The sequence below is a fragment of the Gadus macrocephalus genome, chromosome 1 (genome assembly GCF_031168955.1).
Source record: "Gadus macrocephalus chromosome 1, ASM3116895v1".
Taxonomy (NCBI): Eukaryota; Metazoa; Chordata; class Actinopteri; order Gadiformes; family Gadidae; genus Gadus; species Gadus macrocephalus.
In genome coordinates, this window is record NC_082382.1 from 24,412,065 (window position 1) to 24,435,683 (window position 23,619).

At 44.5% G+C, this 23,619-nt stretch overlaps 1 protein-coding gene and 1 long non-coding RNA gene across 4 annotated transcripts in view; one reads left to right on the forward strand and one right to left on the reverse strand.

Annotated features, from left to right (window-relative positions):
- Positions 1-23,252, reverse strand: part of LOC132459247 (tumor necrosis factor receptor superfamily member 3-like) — a 276,712-nt gene extending 253,460 nt beyond the window's left edge. For 2 of the 3 annotated variants that reach the window (XM_060053657.1, XM_060053661.1), the window contains exons 1-5: positions 23,154-23,240; positions 20,270-20,533; positions 20,056-20,181; positions 19,564-19,719; positions 19,379-19,463 (exon numbers count right to left, since the gene is read on the reverse strand). In XM_060053657.1, coding sequence (XP_059909640.1) covers positions 19,379-19,463; positions 19,564-19,719; positions 20,056-20,181; positions 20,270-20,429 — 527 coding nt within the window. In that variant the 5' untranslated portion in view covers positions 20,430-20,533; positions 23,154-23,240. Of the gene's footprint in view, positions 1-11,813; positions 13,707-14,464; positions 14,499-16,317; positions 16,344-16,547; positions 16,709-19,378; positions 19,464-19,563; positions 19,720-20,055; positions 20,182-20,269; positions 20,534-23,153 lie in introns of those variants that run through there. The other variant, XM_060053649.1, reaches the window with a different exon arrangement.
- Positions 1,090-7,792, forward strand: LOC132459243 (uncharacterized). The gene is made up of 3 exons (XR_009526172.1): positions 1,090-1,536; positions 1,865-2,052; positions 2,168-7,792. It is a non-coding gene; the product is annotated as an uncharacterized LOC132459243 (long non-coding RNA).
- Positions 23,253-23,619: the final 367 nt, after the last annotated feature.

Genomic DNA, 23,619 nt, shown 5'->3' on the forward strand with positions numbered 1-23,619 from the left:
CTCTCTCTCTCTCTCTCTCTCTCTCTCTCTGCCTCCCTCTCTCTCTCTCTCTCTCTCTCTCTCTCTCTCTCTCTCTCTCTCTCTCTCTCTCTCCCCCCCTCGCTCTCTCTCTCTCTGATGGGTATAGAGTCTGCCGGGTCCAGTAAAGATGAGTAGACAGCGGTAGAGTCTGGTAGGGACCGGTTAAGTCTGGTAGGGACCGGTTAAGTCCTGTAGAGACTGGTAGGGACCAGTCAAGACGTGTATAGTAAAATACACTATACTGTATATAATACTCTATTGTTTCCTACTGGAATACAATAGTAAGTAGTAGAGATAAGTACAGATAAGTAGAGACCGGTATAGTCTAGTAGAGTGTGTGTATGTTTGTGTGTGTGTAAATGTACTCACTTTTCTGTTAAAAAGTGCCAGTGTGTATGTGCACGGTATGTGTATTGTTTCTTGTCGTTGTGTGTGTGTGGTCATCATACATGTCTGCGTGACGGACAGTGAATGAGGCAAAGTCAAACACAGAAGACGGAGAGTGCAGGGAGAGAGACATAATGTGATAAAAAAAGAGAGGGGGGGGAGAGAGAGGGAAAGTAATACCATAAGAGCGGCGTGATGCGATGTGTCCACGTAGAGTCCTATAGTTGATGTAAATCCTGACCTTTCTCTCCGCACAGGCTATCAGGCAGCCTGACAACACAGCATTACAGCACTGTCTGTCCCACTGACAGGAGGGAGGGAGGGAGGGAGGGAGGGAGGGAGGGAGGGAGAGAGAGAGAGAGAGAGTTAGAGAGAGACCGACAGAGGGGAGAGAGGGAGAGGGAGAGGGAGAGAGGAGAGAGGGAGAGGGAGAGAGAGACAGAGGGGAGAGAGAGAGAGACAGAGGGGAGAGGGAGAGAGAAACAGAGGGGAGAGAGAGAGAGAGAGAGAGAGAGAGAGAGAGATGTCACAGCTGACTAATTGTATTGCTAGCTAACAGCTGAATCTTCTGTTTATAGTTAGACAGCCAAGTGAAGGATCATTAATCACAATATTTCTCCCGAATACTAACAGGAACCTGCATGCACAAGCTTGTGTGCTCACACACATACACACGCACACACACACACACACACACATACACACACAGAACAACAACAAGTAACAATCAGTCATGTTTTGATTTGACAGGTAGGGCTATGACAACACACACTTACATGCACACACAGACACACACTCTGTCTCGGATTGAAATGGTCTTTTTGCTGAATGACTGAATGACGCTCAATAAAGTAACAAGTCCAATCCACTTCCTGCCAGACGTCTGGGGCCGAGCCACGAACAGAAGCTGGTGGTGGAGATAGGGAGAAGATTAGCGTCTGGCTAGGGGAGGAGCTACGCTAGGCTAGGAGCTGAGCTAGGGGGAGATCTGCCAGGGTTGGGCCATTTGTCTGCAGATCTTAACCAAGCTGTTCTGTGGAGCTATTAAGGAAAATTGATTTAGTGGAAAAACGATTTGCACACCGCTGTCTGTCATCTCCAACGAGACGTGGAAATGAAATCAGGAAGGTAAAAAGGCAACACTTAAAGGACCATACTGGTCTCGGTGATCAAACCATCGTAATCACCTCTCCTGGTCTCACTCGAACATCTGTTGCCGATATCATTTGTCAAAACAACTTCCTTGTACAGATTCAGCTGAAGAGTAACGGGTGTTTAAGAGAAGCCAGGAGAGGCGGCTAAGATTTGAGCTTTGATCACAACCACCAGTGTTGTGCTTTATATTCAATAGTGATAATAATCATTAGCTACAATAGTACAAAAAGAGGATGAGTTCAAAGATAATATGTAATATCTATTGTCCCCCTGGTTTTAATTCAAACTGTGGTGATGTCAGAAAGGGCCACTAATCCACACAGCTCGCAGACTGCCCTGGTTCCTGATCAAGGGAAACCACAGCGAACGAGACGAAGCGAAGCGAATGTTCTCCTCGCGTTACTCCGGCGAGGCTGCTCGCGTGAACCACTTCATCAAAAACTCACGGCGAAGTTCAAATATTTCCACTCAAGCGAACACGCGAATGAGGTGAGTTTTGCGTCATTTGCCATTCCCTCTGTCGGCTTGGCCGGCGTGTAATCGTTTTTTTTGCGTTGCCTTTGTATTTATTCACCCTGAGCCACGGATCTGCTTTCTCTTTCAGTGTGAACGCAGTCAGATTCCCAGCAGACACACTCACCAACTTCTGAGACAGGGAAGGGCAAGGAGTAAAACTGTTCTGTGTTTCGGACCCTGGGGACTAGCAACACTCACGCAGCTCAGAGCTAGGACAGCGGGCCGGGCGGGGGCCGGGAGGAAAGAGGACACGGAGACAGAGATTCATTGGTCCGGGGACCAATGAGCATGAAGAAGCTCAGGTCAGCTGACTCTGGGGACTCGGCGAGAGCAGAGCCCCCCCTCCTGAGCGCGGGGAAGACGAGTGGCTTGCTGGAGAGCAGATGTGTTAGGGTGTTAGGATGTAATGGTAAGATATTGAAGAAGCAATTCATGCTGTGTTTGTGTTCGTCTGCACTGTCCTTTAAAAGGACTGTGATAGAATCTGAGATTCCTTCTCAATACGGCCTCTTTGGCCGTTAGGTGAACTGCGTTCGTTCAAGCTGGGGCATGGCGGCACCCGAGGGCGAGCTCCCTGGGTTGAGAGAGATATGACCAGACGTCTGGAGGCACTGAGGGGATTTGATGACACTTCCTTTTTTCCGGCAAAACTGTCCCGGCTTTGCAAAGGAGAGAGGACAACAATTCCTTCAAGTCACCTGGGTTGTACCTTATTAGCAAGCCAGCTCATGAGGAAAATACCTTGTGAGGACGCAACCAATAACTAATGAGCATGCTAGCTTATAAGGGCGCTACATTATGAGGATGCTATCTAATGAGGGCATTAGCTAATGAGCATGCTACCTTATAAGGGCGCTATGTTTTGAGGAAGCCATCTTATGAGGACACCAGTAATGAGCAGGCGCATTATACGTTATGATGATACCGTCTTATGGGGACATTAGCTAATGAGCATGCTACCTTATAAGCGTGCTATGTTATGAGGCTGCACACTTACGAGGACATAACTGACGAGATGAGGACTAACAAACTAACGAGAACATGTTCCCAAGAGCCCATTCTCCACACACACACACACACACACACACACACACAGACACACACACACACACACACACACACACACACACACACAGATGGTCCTCCGGTCGTTTTAACGTGGTTTTAACATGTTACACTGTAGTCAGCGTAAGAACCATTGTTTCCATGGCGATACTGCTCGTTAGCGGCGGCGGTCATGGTAGGGTCCTCTGACCAACGGATATGAGGAGACGACTAAATGTGGGTCGGATGTGCATTGATCCAACAGGATATCATTTGCGATAGTGGGGGGACTTGGAGGACACAGCAACGATGCTATCAATATTATTTGTAATTGGAATGATAAGCCCCCCCCCCCCCCTCCACCCTCAGTCTGAGTGAGCCTCAATGGCCAAGCGGAACAGCGCCGTTGTTGTAAAGCAGGGACCCTGGGTCGAACCTCCTCCATGCCTCTGAAGGACCGTTTGAATATTGAACGGCACGTTGCGTACATCAATACATCAGTGCCACTCTTTTTCTTTTTACTATGTTGTGCTGTTTAGTTTTCCTAGCTGCTCCGATTTTGATTGCATGCTTTGATCGTCCTCGGCCCCGCTCGAGAGTCGCTGTGCATAAAGGTGTCGGCTAAATGTCTGAATACAAATGTGAGGCATGATTATTGTTTTTTGTTTTTACAGAAAGGAATTCCATTAATGTGTCGTTTGATTCAGGGAATAAGGAGCAGCAGAAGCTGTTCGGTCCGTCGCTGCCGGGCTCGGTGGCGTATCTTTGAAGTGAAAGGTTTGTATTCAGAAGAGGTCGGGATTGGCCTGGCTCCGCCCGCCTAAGTAGTACTCCCGCTCAATTTTAATTTCCCTTCAGTACTACTGCTGCGTTTTAATATCCATCCGTCTCGGAGGTCCGAGGACGTTGCCTAGCGACACGCACAAACACGCCCCTTTTCCTCGGAAGGCGAACTCGCCACTCGGATGAACTCAGTGGTGACCGAGCGAAATTCCGAGACAGAATTCAAGATGGCTGCGCCCATCGTGACTTGAAGTATGAACTGTTTTCATTGTGCTTGGACCACTATGGTGGTTTAAACGGCAATTTCAATCACTCGTATTACTGCAATACCTTACTGCGTCCGTATCTATAAGTAGGCTATAGCCTATAGCCTACTTATTTTGGAGCGCCTGGTCCTCTGCCAATGCTACCGCGACAACAGCTTTCCGGGGGGCGTCCATGTTTTCCTCCAACGACCGAGCGAAATAATAAAACGCTTGAGGTGTGGGCGTGGCGTCAATTCCGAGATCCGAGTCGGTTTGCAGAGAATACTCGAACGCAGCATACGTCTGGGTCCGCGGAATGTTAGTGGGTTTTCTCCGTCCACATCGTGTGTGTCCAATCAGCGGACAGAGGGAGTGGCTTAGAACATGACGTTAAAATCAGCTCTCGTTGACGGACGTCTTCACGCACTGTGTTTGGTTTGTTGACAGCCTGCGCGCAACGTGATGCCGGCCAAACGTTAGCGATTGGTAATGGCAGATCCAGAGTGTCACTGGGCAGATCCAGTTGTATTAAACTTCAACAGACACCCGCCTTCAAGTGAGTTAACGTTTGTCAATTGAGTGGGTCCAGACTCTCTGTGTAAATGAAATGAAGTTCGAGAGTCTGGTGGGACCAGGCTAGGTCGGGATAGTCACTCTTTAGCTCCTAGCTCCTAACATGGAAACACCAGAACATTTCTGGAGACCGAACAGCAGACTTTACACAGCGAAATAATATTCCTCGAAGCTGAAAGATACCTGTCCAACGTTTGTTTTCTGCGGCTCCTGCATGTGCAAATCAATACGTTCACCTCGTTAGCACAATGGTTTTAAAACCCGAGTCCCCGCCCGTGTCCGACCCGACACCATCAGACAAAGCGCATTGCTTTCAAGTGAATACACTTAAGCTTGTTTCAAGTGAAGACACTTAAGCTATCCAGCATAGCATCATAATCTCCCCAATATTCCCCCCTGCTGCCAAATGAAAAGTCAATGTCCTGAACCCCTCCTACGGCCCACGCCGGCTAATGCTAAACACTGATCCTCAAGGTCAGGCCGGTAATGACCCGGCCGCCGCAACGTTATTGCATTCCCGCCAAAACTGCAGCATTAGCATTGCCGCACCGAAACGTAGCACCTGGGCTGGAATTGGCCGAGTGATAGAGCGCGCGCCGTTAGCAAGGGGAAAGAGCGATATGCTACGCTCTGGTCTGTTATGGGCTGGCCCCACCATCACCATTAGCCCTGAGCTAATGGAGTGGGCTGATATCCCTTTTCTGCATCGCACATGGACTAGCTGGGCTAAGGTGCAGGGAGGGGAGCTTTGGGAGTGATGAATGATTGTAAGGAGGATTCGGGGTATTGAAACAGACAGAGCTGCTGTTAGTCACAGTATTTCCCAACCTTTGGGGTTGGAATCTCAATTGGGGTCGCCTGAAATGCATTCGGACTCACAGGGAGATTGCTGGCTCATGAGCTATAGATATTTCACGCTACATTTTTTTATTTGAATATTTTGAAAGGTAGAGGTCCCATCTACGTATGTGAACAGACTAATGATTCGTAGCAATGGGGGAACTACTATTATTTCACTGGGACATATATAGATGGATACTAGGGATCTTCTCCTCTCATATATCAAACTATAGAATAATGTTTAAAGTCGGATGGTCAGAACTCCAACCTGGATGGTTTTGGCTTTTCACGTTCTTTCACTTCTAATTTGTTGCGGCTAATCATGTTGGGGGAGATGGGGATCTGTTGAACAAAAGCTCAGCCAACCCTTGAAAACGATGCAGAAGAATCTGTAAAAGGTTCAAATCAACACCATGTAGTCCGGCCACTTTAGCCACAATACAAAAATCTGCTTCTGAACGTTTGAGAAGTTCCTCTTTTTGTTAGAATGTCTGCCTCCCTGGCGAAACAGGTAGGAAGATGTTTCCGGCCCTGGCTCTAGGCTGTCTCCCCCCAGAATCTTCCAATCTTTCCATCGTAAAGAAGGTTGGGAAACACTGCAGCGGTGACATCTTGCTATGTCGTCAAGGCTATAATACGGTCATGGTATGCTAAAATGATGAGTTCAAATAAAGTTGTGATAAAGTTAACAGCAATGAAGAGGCTAGCTAAGTGGTCGTTCCAGAATCTTTGTATTCATCTTAACCTCTCCAGTAAATCAGGTGTGATCGTCAGCCAACAAACTGTACATATGTTCTGGACTGAGTCGTGTTGGCCTTAAAATGCACATTAAAATGATTGCATTTTAAACCCTTTGGGCTTGCATTGGCCTACCATTAGGTCTTGCACTAACCGGTGCACATCCTGACTGCTACCGGCCACAGTGAATCCAAATGTGCAGAAAAAATAATTGATTGAAAATACGGCACAAAAAGGTTGAAATACCGCACTGGAACAGGCGCTCTCTATTCCACACATTAAATCAATCAGATCTGCAGATCAGCAGTCGCCTACCTTTACATCATAGCATTATCTGTGCTGTCCGCTGGCTTGGTCCGTTGAAAGAATATAATGGACTTCTGGAATTGCACGTTTCAGTGTTGGGTGTATTTGTACGTAGCCCACATATTGATAGATTACTTCTGGGCTTTTTAACGCAAAACTAATTAAAAAGTGCTGATGGAGCCTTCTGCCAATAGGCCCATGGGAGCTGATAAAGGACTGATAGCTTATGATATATATTTATTTCAATGCAATGTCTATATTATCTGCACTGCTGCCATTCAACAATTACCTGTTCGTTGACTTTGAAAGGGCTTCGCGTTTCTTATAGATTCACAGGATACCCCTTTTCCTTTTTTTTGTTGCAATTATTTATCATCAAAGGATCATCATAGAGTTCTACAGAATCCTTTAACTAGAAGTGATGCTTGTATTTCCAAAAAAGGCTCGTTTTTTTACACATCATCTCAACGTTGCAGTTCGACCCACTGATGCTCTTCTAAAGGACAAGTTGGGCGGATCTCATTCTCCAGACGAGCGGTTGCCCAGCGCCAATGTTTTGGGAAACAATTTGACAGTCAAATTAATCACAAGGGCAGATTCTGCTGACTTAAGCATGCGTGACGGCTCTGTGACATTTCAATGTGCTTCGGGACAACAATGAAAGTCTATCTGGTGACTAGGCCGACATCCAGCGTTGAATAAAAATACCATCTCTTCAACCTGTTGTTCCGTTTGTCTGGTGGATGTGAATGGTGCATTTCAGCGGTAACAAGGTCACAGGATTGCTTCGTTTGTCTTTTTAAATAAGGATTTACGTATCGAAGGAGCTGATAGAAACAGCCTGCGTCAAGTTAAGAAACGACTCGGCGGCAACTGGCCAGTCTTGCACCTCCCCCTAGGGGTCACTTTGAGAACAGGATAGATTTGTCTCAAGCACAGCCAGGGCTGCGGGGAAGGTCACTTCATTAATCAACACTAAATACCACTGTCCTCTCGCCTCCCCTGCTCCACCGCCAACCAGCATCACTGATTGATCCTAATAATTAATTCTGCTAAGTAGAGGGCGAGAGAGAGAGAGAGAGAGAGAGAGAGAGAGAGAGAGAGAGAGAGAGAGAGAGAGAGAGAGAGAGAGAGAGAGAGAGAGAGAGAGAGAGAGAGAGAGAGAGGAAAGGGGGTTGGAGAGAGAGAGAGAGAGAGAGAGAGAGAGAGAGAGAGAGGAAAGGGGGTTGGAGAGAGAGAGAGAGAGAGAGAGAGAGGAAAGGGGGTTGGAGAGAGAGAGAGAGAGAGAGAGAGAGAGGAAAGGGGGTTGGAGAGAGAGAGAGAGAGAGAGGAAAGGGGGTTGGAGAGAGAGAGAGAGAGAGGAAAGGGGGTTGGAGAGAGAGAGAGAGAGAGAGAGAGAGAGAGGGGAAAGGGGGTTGGAGAGAGAGAGAGAGAGAGGTGCGGGTGTGCAAAGCATTTAGTGAGGCACCTTTAATTACTGCGTACAACTCATTAGGTTAATGCCATGGTGGCCCCATGGTGGCCCCATGGTGGCCCCATGGTGGCCCCATGGTGGCCCTGGGACCAATAGATGCCTTCCTCTGTGAAGGGCCTCCTGTTGGGAAGAGCAGCGCTCCGTGGCAGAGGCCGGGGGCCCCGTGGGTCCACGCCGTCACGGCCCCGTTCAGAGAGGTCTGCTTCGGGCCATCGGGGGTTCAGGAAAGGTGGATTTAAACGGTGAAGATATGCCGATAATGTCTGTTGTTCCCCCATTGTGATGCCCATTGTTGTACGCACATTAGGCTGACTATATCCCTGGCACAGGCCAGGTATACATCATGTAGGCCTCTTCATCCTCCGTTTAGGCCTTAACACTTAAATAAAATTAAAATAGGAATACTCTATGTACTGTGTGTGCTGTGTCCATGGTTTGTTTATTATATCGCAAAAACAATACACGGCAACGATACATCCCAGGACACTAATCCAGATACATGTACGTCCAGCATGGGGAAGGGCCTTCAGTGTGTTACCAACGACAACAAGGAGAACGCACCACGCCCCGCCGGCCACTGCGTGCCTGATGCTCTGAACCACTTTCATGCCCGTTTCGAGGCCTCCAATACCTCCCGATACCACCAAGCTGATACCCTCGCCAGGGGACCACGCACTGAGTGTATCAGAGAGGGAGGTGGCACTCCTGCTGCAGAAAATAAATCCACGCAAAGCAGCTGGACCTGACGGTATTCCGGGTCGAGTCCTAAAGGACTGTGCATGCCAACGCTCAGGGGTCATGTCATGTGTGACATCTTTAAAGGGGACCTATTATGCTCTTTCGACTTTTATGACCTATAAACGTTGTTATATTGATTGATATTGATAGTCATGTTTAACCATACACAAAAAATGATGTTGATTTTCGGGAAACTCTTCCTCTCATCTGGGCGCTTTCAGCCTTCTCTGTCAACGCTCGGTTTCGTCCTTCTCCGCCCCCTCGCCCCCCTCCTGCCAACCCAACTCCGTTCTGATTGGTTACCTTCCTTGAAGCACGCTCGCGGGCAGATTTGACCGGGCATATGGGGGCGCGGCAGGAGTGCCTCTACGTAGATGATTTCCCGGAAATGTGAACAAGTGAATCGCAAACGTTGTCCCGAGTGTTTAGCGCTCTGCACAGCCACCCCAGACTGTCAGCAGGGAATACGTCGAAATGCATGTACGTCATTATTTGACACTTTAGTATGGTTCAACATGACTATCAATCATTATAACAACGTTTATAGGTCATAAAAGTCGGAAAAAATAAAATAGGTCCCCTTTAACACCTCCCTGGCCCAGGCCACTGTACCAACATGTCTTAAGACATCCACCATCATTCCAGTACCAAAAGTCCAGACGGTCACCTGTCTCAATGACTATAGACCTGTTGCTCTCACCCCAATCATCATTTCAGAGGGTGGTAATGTCACATACCAGGAACACCATTGACATCACATCCGACTGTCACCAGTACGCTTACAGGCCGAACCGTTCGACTGCTGACGCAGTTTCAGCCGTTATCCACCAAGCCTTCACACATCTGGAGACAGCCCTACTCGAATCCTTCTATAGGTGTGTGGTGGAGAGTATCCTCACTTCCTGTATCACTGTGTGGTATTGCAGCTGCACAGTAGCAGAGAAGCAGGCACTACAGCGGGTGGATTAACTGCACTTATGCACTTTAATGTGACCCCGACTGCCGACCTGATTTGCATTTGCACTTTATCAATTTACTCACAAGGAACCTACTGCTGCACTTGTACTCCTACTCACGCTGCTAACCTTCTTTAAATATCTTCTTTTAATATGTATTTTTGTATCTTAGTAGGCCCTATGTCTTTATTTATATTAATCGTTTACTTTAAAGGCACCCAGTGCAACTTTATGTAAACATTCAATGAAAAATAAACATTCAATTTCTAGTCTTTTTTTACACGTAGTAAGTTTCAATAACTCCATACCATTACATATCGACATTCAAGGAGCAAAGATGAGACGTCGTTGTGTGGTGAGAACTGATAGAAAATCGTAAACAACAACGATCGCCGGTGGGGAGAAGCCATTTTTCCATTGACTGGAAGCCTGCTTTATTTATTGTAGGTTACAAAAAATAAAGAAAATGGCGGCATTGTTGTTGTTATCGATTTTGTATCAGTTCTCACCACACAACGACGTCTCATCTTTGCTGCTTAAATGTCGGTATGTAATGGTATGGAGTTATTGAAACTTACTACGTGTAAAAAAGACTAGAAATTGAATGTTTATTTTTAAGCCTCGAAAGTTGCACTGGGTGCCTTTAAGGGAAACTAATTCTAGGGTTGAGACCTGAGTACTGTATTTCGTTTTTCATGTAAATGTTAAATGACAATTAAAGCATCGTTGATCCTTGATACAATTATTGGGGTAATAAAAACCTAATTTTGACCGTGAGAGAGCCTATAATCACAAAGTCGACGCTATACACTCGGGTCCATCCGGAGGGGTCTGACCGCCCCCTGGTGCAGTAAGTCCCGAGCTGCAGCCAGTGTGGACGCGACGATCATCGAGGACGAGCCCAACGAATTATCGGACTTTTTAAGAAATCCTCTTATGGATTAAAGACCACATTTAAGAGAATACACAGGCACGTCAGAATGGATGCTTGTTATGACCACGTGTCTGTAGTTATTGGTGAAATTAAAAATAATAATAACTGATAACTAACCCTAACCCTAAACCAGGACATAAACTAAAATATATTGTCCAGTAGAATAGGAGAGGATTATTTGGACCGTACTTTTTCAAAGGGTTAAATCAGAAAGTTAACCATGTGTGGGTAGATGACCGCATAACTCGCTCATCGAGGTGTTGGCGCCCCCCTGTGGACAGACTGTCACCAGGCGGTCTGTCATCAAATGATGGCAAATGTTCACAAACTCAACCCTGTTGCTTAATGAATGATCTTGTATCGTTAAGATAGCGACAAGCTATACAGATACAGAATGTTTTACATTGAGACGCCTTCAATCATGACAACATATCAAGTTCATTAAATAGGCCTCGAGACAGATATAAATAGACATGAAGTATGTGTATTTGTGCGTGCGTGCGTGTGTGCGCGCGTGTGTGAGAGAGAGAGTGAGTTTGTGAGGAGTGAATAAAGTTAAAAAAAATATTTAGTTGGGTGCCTCTTTACCCTGATTGGCATAGGCCTACTGTTTATTGAGAAACGGGCATGTCCACCAAGATGTAGGCCTACGATTCAGCCTCGGCCTAAAAAAAAATGTTGTTTGGTTCCGGTTTCCGACCGACCCTGTCAATTTATGTGCGACCCAAATTATTTTATGAGCTTTATAAAAAAAAAATATATATATATATTTTTTGATGCAAACTATAATTACGTTTTGGTACAGCACCTCTTCATTCTGTACAAGGATGAGCGAATTTTCTCGTTTTTAAATGAAAACAACCTACCTATTGCCGCTGGAAAAAATAAAATAAAAAAATAAAATAAATTCCCTACCTACCCATGACCTCAACTGACAACCAACAGGAACCAAACTTTTTTTTTTTTTAGGCCCTACCAGTTGGTACAGGCCACTGGGTAAGCTAAACTGGTCTATCCACCATACACTAGGTTGACACAGCCGCTTGAAACTGCTTGTAATGGCTAATCACACAATCACACTCACACTTGGTGGTAAAAAAATAAGGTCAGTGTGACACACTCATACACGGCTAATCACTCACACCTGGCGGCATATATATCGTCCCTTTAACTAATTTACTGTGGTGCGCAGCACAGGAATGACAAGACGGAGACCGGGTTAACGGAGTTCACAACTCTCGCGCCCCAGACAAAGCACGACCCCGAGCTGCCTTTATTTAAACACCCACGTGTCAATCAAACAACACACGAAGAACCAACCCACTAACAGGACCGGCTCGGTGGAGTCGATTCCGACCGACCCCAGCGTTTGCACGCTGTAATCAGTTGTAAATTATTAAGGACCCAGGAGGGTGCTACAGCTCCACTGCGATAGTCTGAACTATCCCAGGATCCTTTGCAGCACCCGGAATACGGCAGCGACGGCCGTGATCGCCACAATACAGAACATCAAATAGGCCTACATTCACTGACTGAAGTTCAGGAAAATTAAATTCACATTTATCTCTAGAAGTGTCATCGAAACACATTAAAATAGTGAAACAAACTTAAAATGGCACATTTTCTACTAATATATATTGCGACCGTAGTGGATTATGGTTTACAAACATCTAATTTCCTTTGGTAAAGGTTGGTCAGGAGTAACCTATGCTAAAGGTGGGTTAAAGGTTGCATCAAGGCACCTTTCCTTGGCATTTTTAGAATTCGAACTGTTTTCTAGGTCATCTCGTTAGGAAAGGAAATTTAGTGTAAAAACAAAACAAAGTGTAGACATCAAAATAGTGTAAAAACATCAAAAAGTAGGCTATCATATAAAAAAATTGCTTTCAAACATAACTGCTTCCTCTCACCCAACATCTCCATAAAAACATTCCCAACGTTATCCATCATATCCCAGGACGCCTCAAAGAGCACATCTAATACTATTTATTTACCCCTCACTTGTCGTTGCTCTGTGAGCCATATATAGAAGAATAATGTGAGGGTTGTTCAAATAATGATGATAAACACACCACGCCTCTTCTCCTGTGAAAGCTGGCATCAGGAAGGAATCTGACTGGTGTATTTCCTCCTCTAGTTTGAGTTTGAGTCATCAGATTCACTTTTAGGTTGATCCATATTTTCTAGAACTGGCGTTACTTCTTCTGCAACGTCATTACCCTTCAGTAGTGAAGCACGGCGCCTGGGTCTTGGGATATTAAAGTGACTTGATTCCGACTTGGAGCGAAACCTTCTGGCTGACAGAGTCAAGGGTTTGACCAGGGAGACTCCATGGTCTCTCCTGATGGGGACACGTTTTAGTGAGTTAAAGTCATCAGATTCACATTCAGGCCGATCGCGATTTTCGTGAACTGGCGTTACTTCTTCTTCTGCAAAGTTTTGATCCATCAATAGTGAAACACGCTCACTGGGCAACTTGGGATTTTCAAGGCAGCTTGATTCCGACTTTGAGCGAACAGGAAACCTTCTTGCTGACCGGGAGGGGGAGGGGAGACCCAGACTGATTGGGAGACTCCATTGTATGGACCGGGAGGTGGAGGAGCGTATCGGACTGAGGAAGCTGGACTGGGAGGTGGAGGGGGGACCCAGACTGAGGGGGGTGGACCGGGAGGTGGAGGGGGAGGGGGGACCCAGACTGAGGGGGGGGGACCGGGAGGGGGAGGGGGGACCCAGACTGAGGGGGGGGGACCGGGAGGGGGAGGGGGGACCCATACTGAGGAGGCTGGCCTCGGAGGCTCCATTGTCTCTCTTGATGAGGACAGGCTGATGGTCCTCCTGATGGACGGAGACTGACACAGATCCATTATGTGAGGAGCTTGAGGGAGGGGCTGGACCCAGACTCTGGTCATCGTCTTGATCATCCATAGTTTCATCAGGGATAGTTATGTTATGCTCTTGTTGGTCCCTGGTTGGTTCAGGACCGTCACTAGTAGGTACTGGAAGAGAAGGCAGCAGAGAGTCAGGACATACAGCCAGCCTCCACATGCAGCAACACTCACTGAAGACTGAAGCCCAGTGGAGCAGCTCTGCAGCTGGGTACTCTCAGGTGGAGATGAGGACACAACCAGACACACACAACCAGACACACACAACCAGACACACACAACAAGAAACACACAACCAGACAGACACAGCTATACACAAACACACACACCACCAGAAACACAACTAGACAAAAACAACCAGAGGAGCAAGCTTCTGAATACACTTTTAATCGTTGTATTATATATTGTATTGTGTTTCCACTCTGAATTAGCCTCTACACAGGAGAACATCTTGACAGACTGAATACGTGTAGGGAGACGGCTGACATTATCGTCGTCAAACAAGGACAGAAGTCTTTCTACCCTTAGACCCTGCTCTGTGTTGTCATGACGACTCAGTGAGCTACGTTATAAACGCCACTGAGCTGGCGTTATGCTGGCCACATCGCCCCAGCTATGAGAGTAGAGTCTTATATACATGGATAGCTCCATTCTATAATCTAATATCTAGATGATGTTGTTCAGTAGGTCTGCCACTCTGGTCCCTCTGCTAGGTAGGCTCTGACTCTCTGGTACAATTAGATGAAATGTTTTGAATCACAGTGATATCATTTGACTGTGTTTGAGTCAGTAACCCTTGCAGATCACTGGATATTAATAAATGATCTTTTACTCATTAACAAAGTGTAACATGTGGAATAAGAACTTACCAAGATTATAGTCTGTTTCGGCTATTCCCTTTTTCTATAAAATAAAAAGTGAATAAAATACATTTACTTTAAAATACATACCACTGCCAGTTAGGGTTACACGTAAGGAATAATCACCGAGAGGCCGGGCAATAAACAGTTTGATATGCCCGGCTCGTGGACGGCTAACCTTCCGCGAGCCGGGCATATCAAACTGTTTATTGCCCTGCCTTGAGGTGATTATTCAGTTTATTCTACTTCGCGCAGGCCAACATAATAAAACAATTCAAATACTTTAATCATTAGCCTTTTTCTTATTCGTATTGCATGCTTATTAAATGTACACTCTGTTTAAGTTCATCTCCCTTGAAAAGTATGGAGGTAGATTTGTGTCTTTATTATGCAAACAAAAATAATAGGTTTGAGAGCAAAAATGTCCACACTGCAATCAAAAAATAGGTTTGAGAGCAAAACTTTCCAGACTGCAATCAAAAAATAGATTTGAGAGCAAAGCTATCGACACTGCAATCAAAAAATGTTTTATTGCAAGATAAATTAATGTGATAAAAAAAATATTAATGGGAATCCAAAAGTTTTGTTTGCAAACCCAAAAGTTTTGTTTGCAAATCCAAAAGTTTTGTTTGCGAATCCAAAAGTTTTGTTTGCGAATCCAAAAGCTTTGTTTGCGAATCCTAAAGTTTTGCTTGCGAATCCAAAAGCTTTGCTTGCTGTTGAGCTGAATCTCGTGGGCGGGACCTACGCCGAAAGATGTAAGACACGTCTCTATTGGCCAGTCTCGATCGGAGTGACAGCTTGGCAACATCCGAAAAGCCGCTGCCCCCCGACCGCCTCCAGAAAGAGATTGTCGGCCTGACGGACATGGTGGTCAACAACATCGCCCTGCTCTCCTCTGCCATGGTCTCCTTGTCGGCTGACAGGGAGACCTACGAAATTTTCAGGGCGCGCAAGTGCGCGCACGGGACAAGCCCATAAGGCGAAGCCTAGACGGCGTAGCCTACATGAAATATAACTCCCTCTCTCGTTACTAACTGTGGATGTTGCCAAGCTGTCACTCCGATCGAGACTGGCCAATAGAGACGTGTCTTACATCTTTCGGCGTAGGTCCCGCCCACGAGATTCAGCTCAACAGCAAGCAAAGCTTTTGGATTAGCAAGCAAAACTTTAGGATTCGCAAACAAAGCTTTTTGATTCGCAAACAAAACTTTTGGATTTGCAAACAAAACTTTTGGGTTTGCAAACAAAACTTTTGGATTCCCATTAATATTTTTTTTATCACATTAATTTATCTTGCAATAAAACATTTTTTTGATTGCAGTGTCGATAGTTTTGCTCTCAAATCTATTTTTTGATTGCAGTGTGGAAAGTTTTGCTCTCAAACCTATTTTTTGATTGCAGTGTGGAAAGTTTTGCTCTCAAACCTATTATTTTTGATTGCATAATAAAGACACAAATCTACCTCCATAGAAAAGTAGTTCCCTTTAGAACTACGGTGAATAACGTTAGCTCAGCTGTAGGTAACTCGTTTCTATAGCAACCACACTAGGCTGGATCTGATCACTAGTTTAATAACGTAGTTGCTACATTCGTATCAAGTCAGTTTTAATGACGATCGATCAAACATGCACTCCTTGGTTTATTTTTACTATGGACCTCATGTTGGAAATGTATGTGATAGAAAACTATACAAGCGGCGTATTGATCTACTGTGCTCAGTCAGCAGCAAGTAGAACCGACAAGTCAGTGGGCAATATGCCGGATTAATGCACCCCTCCCAGCCAATCAGAATCGAGCATTCTTAAATGAAGTAGAATAAATATTATTATGTTCTGTATCAAACCAGTGATAACGCTTACCTTCGAAAGACTTCTATAAAGCAATGCTATAAAGAGATAAACAATACAATACAAAATCAAAATGTCAGGACAGCAGTGAATATCATTCGCATCAACATGATACATGTTAGTTTAATGTAACCACGATACATGTTAGTTTAATGTAACCATGATACATGTTGGTTTAGTGTAACCATGACAACTGTTAATTTTATGCAACATGATGCATCTTAGTTGAATGTAACACTTACCTATTTTCTTATTCTGAGTAATGGCTACGATTATTAAAGCCAGTATTACCAGTATGACTCCTGGTATTACTAGTCCTGCCACTAGTCCTGCATGTGGACCATGTTCTCCACATTCAGAATCAGTTGAATCAGTTCCTGGTTTCAGTCCCACAGATTCACATCTGAGATGAGAAGGACCAGACAACAGGTTTAGTTTCAGGGTGTGTAGTGTATATCCTATACTGGGGGGAGGATAGTAGACTGGGGGTTTGACTCCGGGTCCAAAGGTACGGGGTTCAATCCCCAATGTCCACAACCATCCAGAAGGCCTTCAGGAAGGAAGGTTCTTGAGCTAGATGCCTGACCCCTACCTGTTCCTAATGACCTGTATCTACCAGTGTCTGAATTCACTGTACACCGCTTCTAGGAAAATGACTAAATGGTCAATTATATATATTGTCAAGCATTAAAGGAGCATTTCACCGGTGGAGACATGAATCTGTATTGAAGTGGGTCATATATAAGTGGGTCACCCTCCCCCCACACATAAAACAGTCAGACACCATTACAACCTTCAAGTCACAACTCAAAACTCACCTGTTCATACTCGCACACAACGTCTAACTGATCACTGTTTTGATTGTTTTTTAGTTTTGTCCTGTTTTTGTTTTATTTATTTATTATTGCTTATGTTTATTTATTTATTTATTTATCTTTTTCCACAATGTCTTGTTTTTTTAAAAAATTGTATGATGACTATATGCTCTGTAAGGTGACCTTGGGTGTTTTGAAAGGCGCCTCTAAATTAAATGTATATATATATATATATATATATATGTAGTCGAATCGTAACATACATTTCTAATTTGGTGCCTTCTTGACCGCGAAAAGGGTGACAGTGACTTTTTGGCACTGTGGATTGAAGACGACAACTCCCACAATGCCAATCAGCGTTCAGTCAGCGAGTGAATCGCAGCAGGAGGAGAAAGTGATTATTGCCGTTTTATATAATATTATATAATATATATTGGTATTTATATAATATAATATATATTATCACGGACAAAAGCTGTGTGCGCCTCCGGATGATATTATGAATTAAAGACTGCGTCGGGTTCTCGGACATCTCTGGTACTTCCACAACAAGTAAAGACTCGTAGTGGGGGTTATCTCGGCCTGAGTCCTGCACGGGTTCGGTGACCCACACAATTTGGATAAAATGGGTGAAAAATAATGTACTGTGTCGGACACGGGTGCGAGTCGGGTCGGACGCCTGAACAGCGCGGGTTGGTTGCGGGTTTTACGATTGCGATTGAGACTTCTCCAGTGCTGGATATGTTCTTCAGGAGTAAATTAAAACCGTCCACAGTGGATGATGTGAAAAAGAAGCACCACGCCAAACACTAGATAATGTATTCCCCAGTGTTCCATCTAATGGGTCTAATTTTCCTTTATGTGCGGAGCGGCCATCGGTATCAATTGATAGCGGGTCTGGTCGGGTGCGGAATGTAATTCGCGGGTACGGGTGGTTGCGGGTTTGCAAAATAAGAGCGTGTATTGATTCTCGGCCATGGTTGAGAAGGAATTGGGGGAAGAAACTTAGGCTTTGACTCTCTAAAGTCCAGATTGAACCGCGACTTCAGATTGATGTGGAAGGACCAGAGACGTCGGAGAACCCGACGCAGTCGTTTATTCATAATATCATCCGGAGGTGCACACAGCTTTTTGCCGTGATATTATATATTTTATTTTATTACACGGCTCTTCTCAATGCCGTGGAACGCTCCGTTCACTTGCCTGGGCCTTCCGGATTTTTTGCTTCTGATTTATGTCTTTGGTATCAATCCGTAAGTAGTCCGGTAACTTATCAACCCCAGTGTATTTCGTTGCTAAGCGACGCCAACGTCTTTGGCAGACTATTTCTCTGCTGATCATCACTACGAATGGTAATATAAAAAGACACACCGTGTGAATTTATTTTTTCATTTTGGCAAGTAGCCGTGTAATAAGCGGAATAATAAGCCCCTTCAGGGTCTTATTATACGCTTCGCGTCGGTGTCCTGTTTGCCCTGTTGGGGCTTATTTTCCCGATAAAGACCGGTGTTCTATACATTATCCCTTGCATAGATGTCTGCATGTTATATTATATAATTTAGATATAGAGCTCCAGGTCTGCCGCCGGAGCTCCCGGAGTGTTCTAGATTATCTTATAGAACACGGCCCAAAGCTGTGTGCGCGTCCGAATGGTGTTATGAATAAACGACTGCGTCTCTGGTACTACGTCATTGCTTCTTTAGCGCTCGTGTGATCTAGCGGTCACACCGGTCAAAAGGGAACGTCAAAATCCATACCGTAGCGCAAATTCACACCGGTGAACTCATAGCGTTTAAACCCTACACACCTCAGTCCCACCTACTGGCACTGATCTGTAATAGGTCTGTAGCGTCAGTGGGTCCCCTCGGCGGGTTTCAAAATTAGGAACTAGTGCCCCGTGTCAGGGGAAAATGATGGAATGATGCAAGACCATTAAAAAATATGACTGGGTTTCTAACGATACAAAGCTTAATGCAAATAGGTGAAGGGTCCCTTTAATGATATTTTTGCTATATGTTATTATGCAATTTTTACGATTAATAGAGGAGTAAACTACAAACATAATGACTTCTGTATGTATTCTAAGGACTATCAAATAATAAACAGACCAATAAACATATGATATATGGCCCAGGCCTAACTGGCAATTAATGAAGTGTACATATAAAGAGTGAGCAGTCAATCGATTAAAAAAATTATCTGCCAAATCCAATGATAATGCTTTGATTAATCGTGATTAATTAGTTAACTCCACTTACATCGTGTGGGGTTGGCATGATGATGTGCCATTTGAGAAAGTACCATTAGCACATGGAAGGCACTCTGTGTCTTTATCTGCTGTTCCTGTAGGAATATACATGTTTTATTGAAGAACACCATATCTCAGATATGCTTTTTCAAAGCTATAATTAATGTTGACGTACAGTATATATAGAACACCAACCTCTTTGACCGATGTATTGTCCAGGACTGCAAACCGTGTGTCTCTGAACGACCCTACATCCACCTCCGTTAGAGTCACTACAGAAGAATCCATCCAGGACCTCACACACAGCATCTGATGTTGATGAACACGACTTCTTCACCTTCAGGCCGAGACCTGTCAATCACAACAGTTACAGAGGACCCTGAGACCACCTGAGAGTACACAACTTCTGATATAAACATGAACAACACAACTTCTTTATCGACATTAACAACACAACTTCTACTATAACCATGAACAACACAACTTCTCTATCGACATGAACAACACAACTTCTGATACAAACATGAACAACACGACTTCTGATATAAACATGAACACAACTTATCTGATATAAACATGAACAACATAACTTCTCTGATGCAAACATGACATGAACAACACAACGTTCTCATCAACACAACATGGGGGTTGCATGGGGGGCATTTCCATTAAATAATATAAATGTACCTGCATCACACTTTGTACAGTTAGAGCACTGCTTCTTCACATTAGGGCCTTTTTGGAAAGTACCATCGGAGCAATTTTTGCACTTTGTCATGCTTCTCTCTTCACAATCCTTAGAAACTTGCTTTCCTGTTAAAACGATAATGTTGAATTTCTCCAATCTCATTATATTTTTATATTCATATGTTTAACAACACTTCAGACATTTTACTCTTACCAGCTGGACATGCAGGGCAACATTCAATTCCCACTCTGTATTCATCCTTGGGACACGATGGTGATGCAGTACTAGCAACTCCACAAATAACAGAAACTGAACATATTGTTAACATGAACGCTAAGAACATGGTGATCCCTTTTGTGTGAGCTTCAACCATCCAACGAATGAAATTTGACAGCAGTTCTGTGGCTGTGTGTCATTGCAAGACTGTGTCATTGCAAGACTTGAAACTACAGGTTTCTTCTTGAACTTCAGAAATATCTGGGGAGAGATAGAAGAAAATACAGCTGTTAAATGTAGTTACTTGTTTCGGTAACACTTTCCTAAAAAACAACTGAACATGTAGTTAAGAAATAACATGGATATCATGGTTCCCCATGGATTTTGTTTACATTTTTTTATCACTGCTCCTCCCTTTCTTTGGTTAATTATTTGGTTAATGGATGACACTGACATAAGTTTAATGTAGGATTCCTTCAAGTGTAACCTCCACCATGACTGACTCGTCCCATCCTAGAGAACCATCATTCTCCAGGCGGCTGAAAGCGGGGTGAAATTCGTCAATCAAACGGTCGTACTGCACTCCCCCTCCCCCCGCGCGTGACCCCTTCGTGCACATACTCAAAGCTCGTGCCCCAGAGCAAGCTTCTGTTTGTTGTTATCCTGCGGTAGCTACTGGAGCTAGCAAACTAGCTAATAGCTCGCTCTTGCGCATCTGTGTTCGTGCTCGTGCATGATTGCGCGTCCATGTACTTGGAATGGGTGGAGTCAGAGTCAGCGTTGAAGGAGAGTGGGGAGGACCATTTGAGTTGTGTATTTTCAAAATCTGCTGGCGTTTCGCAAATCCCATACCCAACCTTTAAATATGGATGCAATACATGGACTGACTACTTTTTTTTTATTATTCTTTATTAAAAGGTTTTTCTTTAAAACAAAGGGTTGTGGGAACTCCACAATGAGTTAATGAACACATCAGAGTTGGGGAGCGGGGAGCGGGGGAGGGGGAGTGCAGTACGACCGTTTGATTGACGTACTTACTGTCCAATGCCACTCGGTGGTTCTGGAAATCATTGGCTGGAGTTTTCGAGCCCTGCCCGTTTCACAGATGATTGACTTGTTCAATTTTCATGTCAGTACTTCTAACTCAGTGGCTGTAAGTGGGTTATGATAAGGATTTCAAGTAATTTAGAAAAAAATTGCCAAAAAAGAGAATTCCATACCAAACCTTTAAGTCTTTTTTTTAGTAGCTCACTTGTTTTTATAGATATCAACACCAAACCAACTCTGATGTGTTCATGAACTCATTGGGGAGTTCCCACAACCCTTTGTTTTAAAGAAAAAAACTTTTAATTGTTTTAAAAGGCAGACGTAATCATTGTGTATAGTTAGGCTAATTCATATTCAAGGCTTTTATTTTGTAATAGCTCACTTGTTGTTATAGATATCAACACCAAACCAACTCTGATGAGTTCATGAACACATCAGAAGTGGTTTGGTGTCGATATCTATAACGACAAGTGAGCTATTAAAAAAAAGACTTCAATATCGATATATTGATATATATCGATATATATATGGACTGACTACTTTTTTATTGTATTTCTTAAAAAGGTTTTTCTTTAAAACAAAGGGTTGTGGGAACTCCACAGTGAGTTCATGAACACATCAGACGTGGTTTGGTGTTGATATCTATAAAAACAAGTGAGCTATTACAAAATAAAAGCCTTGAATATGAATTAGCCTAACTATACACAATGATTACGCATGCTTTTTACAAAATTTAAAAGGTTTTTCTTTAAAACAAAGGGTTGTGGGAAGTCCCAAATTAGTTCATGAACACATCAGAAGAAGTTTGGTGTTGATACAAAAACAAATGAGTTATTAAGAATTGGAAGAAAAAAAAAGACGTTTGCACTTTTTTGATTTTGCATTCCGCTGCTGTATGGCACTAGGAAGTGTATTCGGCGCGGTTTCTCCCTTTATTATGTCCATGGGTTTCTCTGATCTTTCTCCCGACTCGGAAAATAGACGAATGTCGAATATAAAACCAATTTCACCGCGCCACGGCAGAAGAGCTCGGTCCGTTTTGCTTTTTGTTTCTGTGGATTTAAAAATAAAAACGACTGGGAGAAACCACCTTCTTACTTCCTAGTCTCAACCGATTGAAAATGAAAGTAGGAATATCCCTATCAACTATCACTATTATAGGCCTAGCCTACATGTCATATGCCGCTTTTCCACTGCATGGTACCAGCTCGACACGACTCGACACGACTCGACTCAGCTCGCATTTTTTGCGTTTCCACCGCGGTACCATGGTATCTGGTACCTGAAGTGGCTGCTTTTTCTAGTACCTACTCGCTCTAGGTTCCAAGCGAGCTGAGCCGATGCTAAAAGGTGACGTCGGCAGACGGCCGGCGACTGATTGGCCAGAGAGTGTGACGAAGTCACGAGAGCGACATGGCAACCATGCTGGTAACATCCATAGCAGCGCCGCAGCCAACATGTTCCACTTCTCCAACTTCTTCAACATGCCAGCTAATAATAGTAATGCGATCGATGTCCTCCATTGTTGTTATGTGGGTTCTGTCCATGTGTGGGTTGCGTATGTGTTGTTTGCGTCGCGTACACAAATACGTCACGGCCCTTTCGCGCAGCCGACCCCGCCCACGTCCAGGAGGTACTTTTTGCGGTGGAAAAGCACCCGTGCTGCTACCGTGTCGAGTCGTGTCGTGTCGAGTCGTGTCGAGTCGAGCTACATGTGCGGTGGAAAAGCGGCAATAGTTGTTGTAGCCTACCCACTTAACTTATAACATAATGTCGTGAAGAATATATTGACGAGGCTATCTGATTTGATTTAGAGTGCGTTTAGATGACTTACTTTGATTGAGATCGTCGTAACTCTCGTCTCTGATCAACATACACACCAGGGCGTAACATCAACTGTCACGGGTGGCAGGCAGCCAGGTATATGCAGTTATGCCGCTTTTCCACTGCATGGTACCAGCTCGACACGACTCGACACGACTCGACTCAGCTCGCATTTTTTGCGTTTCCACCGCGGTACCATGGTATCTGGTACCTGAAGTGGCTGCTTTTTCTAGTACCTACTCGCTCTAGGTTCCAAGCGAGCTGAGCCGATGCTAAAAGGTGACGTCGGCAGACAGCCGGCGACTGATTGGCCAGAGAGTGTGACGAAGTCACGAGAGCGACATGGCAACCATGCTGGTAACATCCATAGCAGCGCCGCAGCCAACATGTTCCACTTCTCCAACTTCTTCAACATGCCAGCTAATAATAGTAATGCGATCGATGTCCTCCATTGTTGTTATGTGGGTTCTGTCCAT